The sequence below is a fragment of the Oncorhynchus tshawytscha genome, linkage group LG08 (assembly GCF_018296145.1).
Source record: "Oncorhynchus tshawytscha isolate Ot180627B linkage group LG08, Otsh_v2.0, whole genome shotgun sequence".
Lineage (NCBI taxonomy): Eukaryota > Metazoa > Chordata > Actinopteri > Salmoniformes > Salmonidae > Oncorhynchus > Oncorhynchus tshawytscha.
Window position 1 is genome coordinate 64,397,608 of NC_056436.1, and position 11,030 is coordinate 64,408,637.

General features: G+C 45.2%; 1 protein-coding gene across 1 annotated transcript in view; it reads right to left on the reverse strand.

The window, feature by feature from the left end:
- LOC112236180 (Kv channel-interacting protein 1) overlaps positions 1-9,436 on the reverse strand; it is a 62,306-nt gene extending 52,870 nt beyond the window's left edge. Inside the window, exon 1 of the mRNA XM_042325811.1 lies at positions 9,198-9,436. Coding sequence (XP_042181745.1) covers positions 9,198-9,285 — 88 coding nt within the window. The 5' untranslated portion in view covers positions 9,286-9,436. The remainder of the gene's footprint in view (positions 1-9,197) is intronic.
- Between the last annotated feature and the right edge of the window lie 1,594 nt (positions 9,437-11,030).

The window sequence follows — 11,030 nt, forward strand, 5'->3', positions numbered from 1 at the left end:
GCCGCTAATTAATCAGTTACTTTTACCAATCTCGTTCTGAATGTCGTATAGCCCGTGAATCTGCACGGACCCGGGTCTCACCTATGAGTACGTACCACACCAATCTTAGTTGAAGCTAAAATGATGATAGAAGATACACATAGACAAAACAAATTATAGGCTATTGATTAGAACTTTGTATAACGGGCCAACACACTATGGCGCGTGTTACCCAGAGTGGGGATTTCAAAGAGAGAGAGGAAAAAGAAAGTACACGAGAGAAATATACATTTGGGTGAATTTGTCAGCTATGCTTATTCTAACCCTAGCCTTGCCCCAAACTGCCACTCTTATGGGCCAGAATATAATGATGTAATTACGTGGAGATGATCTCCGAGGATTCTCTGCGTGGACCGTTCAGGGGACCGTTCAGCTGCTCGATGACGCACTACTCCGGCGCACCTCTCTGATCGTCCTCCCGATGTCAGTGTCCTTTTAGCTTAGGAGTCTGTTCCCTCACCCTTGCTAAGGAAGGGGTCTTCTGAGGACAGACAGCTCTGTAGCTCAGAGCTCACAGCATAGAAATAAAACCTCTTAGATACCATGATTCGCTGGGATTGGATGCTAGGGGTCTGGCTTGAATTCACCCGCTTAGACACAGCTACTCATCTGTAGCTTGGGTAGAAAAAGATTTCTTTGTCTTCTTTGTCCACAACTGGTGTTGTGTTCGGGGTCGTTGACTTTTTAGACCTTGGCTGCAGCTTGGGTCACGTAGTCTTGTCTGTAAATTCTATACTCACAGGTGTTATACCCTTGGGTCAGAAGTGGGTTTTACCGCCTTTAGGGCACTTCTCTGGGCGTACCAGGAATTTGTCTGTGGCCTGAGATTTACCAGGGGCGTGAGGGATCATAAAAAACCCACATCTTCAGACCCCTAGATATCTCCTCCTCTTTTGGGGTTGAGAGATAATCTGTAAGGTTGTGGTCTCCTGTAACCTGACCTGATCAGGACAGGTTAAGAGAACTAATGTAGCAGGTTAATTAAGATAACTAATGTAACAGGTTAAGAGAACACTTTTAGCAGGTTAGGAGAACTCATATAGGAGGTTAAGAGAACTAATGTAACGGGATAGGATAATTAATGTAGCAGGTTAAGAGAACTAATGTAGCAGGTTAGGAGAACTAATGTAGCAGGTTAGGAGAACTCATGTAGCAGGTTAAGAGAACCTATGTAGCAGGTTAAGAGAACTAATGAAGCAGGTTAGGATAACTAATGTAGCAGGTTAGGAGAACTCATGTAGCAGGTTAAGCGAACTAATGTAGCAGGTTAAGCGAACTAATGTAGCAGGTTAAGCGAACTAATGTAGCAGGTTAGGAGAACTAATGTAGCAAGTTAGGAGAACTAATGTAGCAGGTTAAGAGAACTAATGTAGCAGGTTAGGTGAACTCATGTAGCAGGTTAGGAGAACTAATGTAGAAGGTTAAGAGAACTCATGTAAGAAGGTTAAAAGAACTCATGTAGCAGGTTAAGAGAACTCATGTTGCAGGTTAATTTAAGTGAACTCATGTAGTAGGTTAAGAGAACTCATGTAGCAGGTTAGGATAATTAACGTGTCAGGATTAGATGAATTAGCGTAGCAGATTAGGAAAACTAACGTAGGTAGCCGGTTAAGAGAATTAACGCAGTAGGTTAAGAGAATGGTTAGGGGAAAAAGTTAGGGTTGTGCTCAGCTAAAATGCTACAGTTGTCAACAATCGACTTGCATGCAGCCCAATCAGCTACGCAAAACAGTCTTGAGTGGCAACAAATTTTCCCAATTAGCTGATCCGTTTTCCTTACACCCACTTCTGTCGATCCTTCCCCTTCTGTTGACACCCCCACTTTCAGACACAGTTACATACGACCGGCCCTGAACGTTAAAGCGCATCTCTTGCAGTACGGTTTTGGAAACATAAGGAACATCTCACTGGGCACACTGGTTGAATCAACATTGTTTCCACGTCATTTCAATGAAATGACGTTGAACCAACGTGGAATAGATGTTTAATTGATGTCTCTGCCCAGTGGGGAATCTTTCAAAAAAAGGTTAAATTACTACACACCTTTATAGGGATAAGGTTCCCAAACAGCCATTTCTCCATGTTACAGTGCTTGTTTACGGAAAACAGAAGTGACTACCTGTGTTAATTAGCTATCTGCGTCTCCGAACACCTGTGTGTAAACGGAAGGCAGACGCCACAAACGTGTTGTCACTGAACAATACTGTCGGGTGCAACTGTGTTAAAACAGTCTACAGTATGTGTATATTTAGCATGTGTACATATTTTGGTGCGATATGAAAGCAGAGGTCCCCCACAAGTTATTCCTTATTTATCCACATACGTCGCAGGTGCAGAACTTTTATTTTGACATGAGGTAAACAGGGAGGGAGTGGGTCAACAACAGACCCACGTTTGGAAAGTGTGTTTAATAGGATGACCCTTGACGTTTTGTCTCAAATCCCCCGTCATAATGACCAACCGTCCTGTCCACCTGCACTGTGAGTTGAAATGGAATTGTATTTTAACTTCTGGCTCCGCCCGGACTGTTTTTGTGCCACCCAATACAATTGAAAGAAATGCTAAAAGCACCTGACTAACTCTTTGCTGGTGCCATATTGCCATTAACCCCTTAAATTCTGCATGGTGAAGCCATAAATGTCCAAAAAGTGTCATAATAACCAAAACTAAATGGGGTTTCTACAGACATAAACATCTATTCTCCAAAAAACATTCCTTACATTTCATACATAATTCAACATATTTTCTTTTCCAACAAAATGGCTCTTACAAGATGAAAGAGGGGAAATGGCTCTTACAAGATGAAAGAGAGGAAATGGCTCTTACCAGATGAAAGAGGGGAAATGGCTCTTACAAGATGAAAGAGGGGAAATGGCTCTTACCAGATGAAAGAGGGGAAATGGCTCTTACAAGATGAAAGAGGGGAAAGGCTCTTACAAGATGAAAGAGGGGAAATGGCTCTTACCAGATGAAAGAGGGGAAATGGCTCTTACAAGATGAAAGAGGGGAAATGGCTCTTACAAGATGAAAGAGGGGAAATGGCTCTTACAAGATGAAAGAGGGGAAATGGCTCTTACAAGATGAAAGAGGGGAAATGGCTCTTACCAGATGAAAGAGGGGAAATGGCTCTTACAAGATGAAAGAGGGGAAATGGCCAAGAAGTATTAAAGGTCTGTTCTTATGTACGATTACAAATAATATAAAGCACTTTGCAGATGCCTTTATCCAAAACGACTTGTTAGTGACAGAATACTCTACATATATTTTAGTTGTTAATCATTTCCAGTTTGAAACTATGGGAGATGATTGAGAGAGAGTGTCAATTCGTTAGAGGCGAGAAGTGTCCTCCTCGGCTTGATAGCCTCCTCTTGCAAAGGATATTGAAGTGCATTCTGTGTGGAAGAGTTTTGAAATCGGCCACACCCCCTTTGAATCAGCTGTTGTTTACTCAGAGGAGAAAAGCATGCAAACATTTAAAAACAATATGATACTTATCCTTTTCTTTATAACATGTCTGGCACAACTAACTAAATTAGTTTTTATCCCTTTACACATTTATTAGGATCCACCACGGTAAATGTCATTTGCCTGATGGCACATGAGAGGAGAAGAGAGGCGATAGGAGTCGAGCAGAACCAATTGAGATTCTCCCAATGACTGTAAGCAATGTTGAGTGTGAACCTCAGCCCAATAGCAAACCAAAGAGGTCCTCTCGTGCAGTGGTTCCCAAACTGTGGGACGTGCCCCCTAAAGGAACAGTCCGGCTTTAAACTTACTCTTAAAATGTGTAATAGTAGAATGCACCAATTTCGAAATTGGGTAGTGCCTCATCAGTTCCTCTTGTCATGTCAGTCATTGCATACCTTAGAGAGCTATTTATAACCTTTCAGAAATGTCCACATCAACTAGCCCATGTCAGCTAACGTTTTTCTACTTCAGTTTTTTAGCCCATAGATATTGTTGTCATTTTTTTGGTCACTCAAATATCATACGAATACAAACTAGACATAGCAAAATGTATACAATTGCAAGAAAATGTGCTTTAAAAATTCAACATTTTCTTTGCAACCCATGACAGAATGTGTACAATTGCAGGAAGATTTGCTTTAAAACTGGAACATTTGACAAAATGTGTAGAATTGCAGGAAATAAGCTTTAAAACTGCTAAATTCTCTCCACCAACAAGAGGGGTGTGAACAGTTTGTTTCATGAACAGTGCTTGTGCACTTAGAAATAGACGTGGCGCGTGCGCAGGGGGACGCGGGATGCCCCCCAAAGCTGGAAGTGGGGCCCGGGTGAAAAGTTTGGGAACCCCTGCTCCAGTGGGCATGAAAGGAACGGACAGAGCTACACTGCTACCAGCAGAGGTCAGTGTTACTCTGTCAGTGACTCCTCTGTGAGCCAAAGCCCAGACAGACAGGATTCACTGCTTTCTCTCCACCATTTGAACTGAAATTGGAAGCAATGGGCACTTTCTACCCAAGCATAAAACTCTAATTGGAAAGCAATGTGCAGTAAAAACAAAGTCTAATCAATACATTCTGAAAATATTCAGACCCCTTGAATTTCACATTTTGTTACATTACAGCCTTATTCTAAAATGTATTCAATTGTTTCCCCCCTCATCAATCTACACACAATACCCCATATTGACAAAGCAAAAACAGGTCAAAACTTGTTTTTGCACATTTAAAAAACAGAAATACCTTATTTAAATAAGTATTCAAACCCTTTGCTATGAGACTCAAAATTGAGCTCAGGTGCATCCTGTTTCCATTGATCATCTTTGAGATGTTTCAACAACTTGATTGGAGTCCACCTGTGGTAAATTCAATTGATTGGACATGATTTGGAAAGGCACACACCTGTCTATATAAGGTCCCACAGTCAGAACAAAAACCAAGCCATGAGGGCGTAGGGATTGTCCTTAGAGCTCCGAGACAGGATTGTGTCGAGGAACAGATCTGGGGAAGGGCACCAAAAAATGTCTGTAGCATTGAAGTTCCTCAAGAACACAGTGGCCTTCATCATTCTTAAATGGAAGACGTTTGGAACCACCAAGACTCTTCCTAGAGCTGGACACCCAGCCAAACTGAGCAATTGGGGGAGAAGCGACTTGGTCAGGGAGGTGACCAAGAACCCGGTGGTCACTCTGACAGAGCTCCAGAGTTCCTCTATGGAGATGGGAGAACCTTTCAGAAGGACAACCATCTCTGCAACACTCCACCAATCAGCCCTTTATTGTAGAGTGGCCAGATGGAAGCCACTCCTCAGTAAAAGGTACATGACAGCCCACTTGGAGTTTTCCAAAAGGCACCTAAAGACTCTCAGACCATGAGAAACAAGATTCTCTGGTCTGATGAAACCAAGATTGAACTCTTTGGCCTGAATGCCAAGCATCATGCTGTGCGAATGGTTTTCAGCAGCAGGGACTGGGAAACTAGTCAGGAATGAGGGAAAGATGAACGGAGCAAAGTACAGAGAGATCCTTGATGAAAACCTGCTCCAGAGCGCTCAGGATGTAAGGGGTGCGTAACTGCTGGCAGCGAAGTCAGACGCAGGAGAGCAGAACTGGGTAATAACCGGAGCAGTTGAATATGAATATATATATATAACACCGGCATCCAGAATAATAAAGAACGGGTACAAAACCCGACGCGCACCAGACCATAAATGTGCACAAGCACTTACAACAAACAATACCACACAAAGTAATGGGGGAACAGAGGGTTAAATACACAACACGTAACGAGGGAATGAAAACCAGGTGTGTGGGAAAACGAGACAAAACAAATGGAAAATGAAAAATGGATCGGCGATGGCTAGAAGACCAGTGACGTCGACCGCCGAACACCGCCCAAACAAGGAGAGGAAGCAACTCCGGTAGAAGCCGTGACACAGGACCTCAGACTGGGGTAAAGATTCACCGTCCAACGACCCTAAGCACACAGCCAAGACAATGCAGGAGTGGCTTCAGGACAAGTCTCTGAATGTCCTTGAGTGGCCCAGCCAGAGCCCGGACTTGAACTCGATCGAACATCTCTAGAGAACTGCAAATAGCTGTGCAGCAACGTTCCCCATCCAACCTGACATAGCTTGAGAGGATCTGCAGAGAAGAATGGGAGAAACTCCCCAAATACAGGTGTGCCAAGCTTGTAGCGTCCTACTCAAGAAGACTCTAGGCTGTAATTGCTGCCGGAGGTGCTTCATCAAAGTACTGAGTAAAGGGTCTGAATACTTATGTAATATGTGATATTTCAGTTTGACATTTTGTATACCTTTGCACAACAAAAAAACTGTTTTTTCTTTGTCATTGGGGTATTGTGTGTAGATTGATGAGGGGGAAAAACAATTTCATCCGTTTTAGAATAAGATTGTAATCTTACAAACATGGAGAAAGTCAAGGGATCTGAATACTTTCCGAATGCACTGTACCTACAAAGATAAAACGTTCAGATTCTAATGACTGTGTGTGTTTGTATCTTGGCAATAGCCTTTATGACCATTGTGTAATCGGATGTTCTTAGATGTAGCTCTCGTTCCCTGTGGAGCACTGAGACCCTGAGACCCCCAGACCTAGAGACTCCGAGACCCAGGGACACTGAGACCCAGGGACACTGAGACCCAGGGACACAGAGACCCAGGGACACTGAGACCCAGGGACACTGAGACCCAGGGACACTGAGACCCAGGGACACTGAGACCCAGGGACACAGAGACCCAGGGACACAGAGACCCAGGGACACTGAGACCCAGGGACACAGAGACCCAGGGACACATAGACCCAGGGACACAGAGACCCAGGGACACAGAGACCCAGGGACACAGAGACCCAGGGACACACAGACTCTGAGACCCTGAGACCATTAGACTCTGAGACCCTGAGACACAGACACTCTGAAACACTAAGACCCTGAGACTCTGAGACCCTGACACACTGAAACACTGAAACACTGAGACCCTGAGACACTGAAACACAGAGACAGTGAGACCCAGGGACACTGAGACTCTGAGACCCTGAGACCATTAGACTCTGAGACAGTGAGACACAGACACTGAGACCCTGAGATCCTGAGACCCTGAGACACTGAAACTCTGAGACAGTGAGATCCTGAGACCCTGAGACACTGAAACTCTGAGACCCAGGGACACTGAGACTCTGAGACCCTGAGACCATTAGACTCTGAGACAGTGAGACACAGACACTGAGACCCTGAGATCCTGAGACCCTGAGACACTGAAACTCTGAGACAGTGAGATCCTGAGACCCTGAGACACTGAAACTCTGAGACACTGAGACCATTAGACTCTGAAACACTGAGACACTGAGACTTTGAGACACTGAGACTCAGACTCTGAGACAGCCCAGTGTGATTGTGTGTGTGTGTATTTGATGTTATGCAGACCCAGATCTCTTATATTTTCCTCTTCATTTCCTTATTACTTTGTGTGTGCCTGTGTGTGTGCGTGTGTGTGTGTGTGTGTGTGTGTGTGTATGTGTGTGTGTGTGCGCACGCCTGTGTGTGCTTTCAGCTTTTAAGGAGCCATTCGTTATGCAACATAACCTCTGCAGGACCCCCTAATAGAGCCCTGGACAGGCATGAATTTTAACACTTACCCGTTGCCCTCAATTTTCAGGCCCTACCCTACCCAGACCCGATTGCTTCTGCCAAATTTAAGGCCCTGCCCTGCCCGAAACCAGAAATCGTAAATAACTTCCTCCGTTAGTAAATCAATTAGCCGGTCCTCTCTGCTCATTGGCGGCTCGGAGTCTGCGAGTAGCCATGGCAATGGATCCGCTTGGGCTGCTCTGCTCAATGATGAGACACGAGAGAGCAGTTAGCTACATCTGTCACTCTAAACTCTATACATGATTATTTTCTATGAAAGAATCTCTCCAGTCTTATATTTGACGAGGTTGATGCACTTGACACCTTGTTATGATCTTAGTCAGATATGACTGTGTTGTGCAGAAGAGCACAAGTAAATGGCTCAGCTTCAAAATGTTAGTGATCAAATTAGTGATACCCGAGCCCTGCCCGTATCCTAGTTATTGATGAAAAACCAGGCCCTACCCCGTAGTATAATGTCGGGGCCCCTCGGGCTTGGGTCTGGTGGCAGGGCTCTATCCCCTAACAACATCACCCGTTTACCCCCTCTAACAGCCGGCTTTAACACTAGTGTGTGACTGTGCTTCCTTCAAACACAAAGTCAATAGCAGTATGCCTGCGCGTGTGTGTTGGTTTGTGTGCGTACGCTGTATATCCTCCAGTCTCATAACGTACTGTAATGTACTGTACTGTACTCTACTCTACTCTATTTGAGATTCAGCTCATTTTGTTTAATCCTGCCCTGCTTTCCTCCAGCAATAGAGGCAATATAATGAAATCATGAATCACACACACACACACCACACACACACACACACACTAGAAAGCAATGAATCACAACAGTAAAGCTTTTCCTTCTATATTGAGAGTTTTTCCCTGTTTTTCCCAGCCACTGCGTTGCCACACATAAATGTTATTACACACATTTATCACACTGTCAAACACATTCTGCTCTCTATCAAGTTTATCACTCCTCTATTACCACACCCTCCCTCCCTCCCTGCATCCCTCCCTCCCTGCCTCCCCCTGCCTCCCTGCCTCTCCATCCCTGCATCCCTCCCTGCCACCCTCCCTCCCTGCCTCCCTCCCTCCCTGCCCCCCTCCCTCCCTGCCTCCCTCCCTCCCTTCTCTCTCTCTAAAGTCAGACAGGGACACACACAGAGAGCGAGAGAGCGAGAGAGCGAGAGAGCGAGAGAGCGAGAGAAAGGGAGATACATTGTGTTGGACACTTAGGGCTAGCCTTGTAACTTAGCTCAGTGTTGGTTCAATAGTTTAGATGGAGCTTTAGATGAGTAGCCAAGCAAACTATATAAAACTGATACACAAGCACAATGTCATGTACCGATGTGGTGAGGTTCCTACAACGCATACAACTCCACAACAGATCAAACTCAGTCAAACTCAGAGAGAGCAAATCTAACCCTATAGCTACGTACTCCTATACAGTTCACACTCATTCTTCTTTATACTGTATAAACAGTATATTCACACGCCCATGCTCTAATTTGTCCTTGGATGCACACACTCACACACCACCCAGTGACGTACCTTTGTTGAGAGTCCCTGTGACTAGTTTGTACAGGGACAGGACACATTTCACTAATCCCTGTTTACAGCGCTTAGCACAGCCTGCCATCCTGACTTCAAGCTGGGCCAAAGCAGGCCAAGACGGACCCAAGGGTGCCAATGTGGTCTGGAGCTGGAGGTGCAGTCTATGGCACTAGCCTGAGTCAGATGTCTAAGGAGTTGAGAAGATATGTTGTATTAAAGGAGGACCACTCCTGAATCTCTCTTCCTGGGCTGAAAAAAACTGTGATCTCACCCTCTGTTTCCCAATCTCTCCCTCCCTCCATCGTGTACCTCTCCTCTTTCCCCTTAAATATGTCAAATTCTCTGTCTCAAAGAGAATGAGGGAGGGAGAGAGAGAGAGCGAGGGAGGGAGAGAGCGAGAGAGAGAGAGAGCGAGGGAGAGAGCGAGAGAGGGAGAGAGCGAGAGAGAGAGCGAGAGAGCGAGAGCGAGAGCGCGAGGGAGAGAGCGAGAGCGAGCGCGAGGGAGAGAGCGAGAGCGAGGGAGAGGGAGAGAGAGAGAGCGAGGGAGGGAGAGAGCGAGGGAGAGAGCGAGGGAGAGTCAGAATTATCACAGATAAAAAAAACTGATACCATTGGTAAGCGATAAAATCCAACTTTTGACAATCATACATCTTCTCCCCAAATGACTCCAAACTTCAAGAGGAAACGTTGAAAAGACAGTCCAGTGCTCTGAGTGTCCGATAATATCCTGCTTTATTTTAGTCCTCTTTCTTCCATGGTCTCTTTCACCCTTTTACTCTTCCTCTGAATTAACACAATGGCAAACCACCTATGCCACCACTACTGGTGGGCAGCTCCCAACAATGCAGGGCAACGCAGACATACTGTTCAACCCTTTTGCTTTCTCTCCTCCCTCTTCCTCTACCCCTCACACACACAACCCCCTACACTGTGCTCACATATGTTCTGCCTCTGTATAATTCCAGTCCATTATCACACTAACAGCCATGAAGTCAGGGGATGGATGTTCTCCAATCTGTACTTAAGCAACAAATATCACACATACTCAGTCTAAAATCTCACATCACCTTCAATCGGTCAGCCAATCATAATAGGGTCTAATTAAGCCTGCTCTCACAAGAGATCAGGGACCTTAAAGTGTAGGCTCTGCCTCCTCCTTCTCCACCTCTCAGGTTCAGACCCAGTAGCTCTTCTTCCTAAACTAACATCACTTCAGCTATATGAGAGAGAGAGAGAGAGAGAGAGAGAGAGAGAACAGCGTTCGAGAGCATAGGAGAAAGGATGGAGCAGTAATCTTGTAACATGGAGAGCTTCCATGCCTGTACTATTGAAGCTTCATTATTAATCCCCAGAGGAAAATGATCTCAACACAGCTGAGTCATTAGTCATACAACATTTAAAAAAAATTGGAATAGCAGGTGAATAAATATTGAGTGAGGAAATGAGCTCAGGATAGTAGAAGCACCAATGCCGGTGGGGCTGTATAATGTGTCCAATGCTCCATAAACCCCCGTAGTTTATACACACTCAGGCTCGATATCTGCTTATACACAGAACGAGCCCTGACTGTACACTAAAACGAGTTTACTACCTCTGTGACTATCCTGGAGGAGAGGAGAGGAGAGGAGAGGAGAGGAGAGGAGAGGAGAGGAGAGAGGAGGAGAGGAGAGGAGAGGAGAGGAGAGGAGAGGAGAGGAGAGGAGAGGAGAGGAGAGGAGGGAGAGGAGAGGAGAGGAGAGGGATTAGAAAAGAGAATGGGGGAGAAGAGGAGGCGAGAAAAACTGTTTGGTTGAAAAAGGTCATGGTTAGGGTCAGACTGATACAACAGAA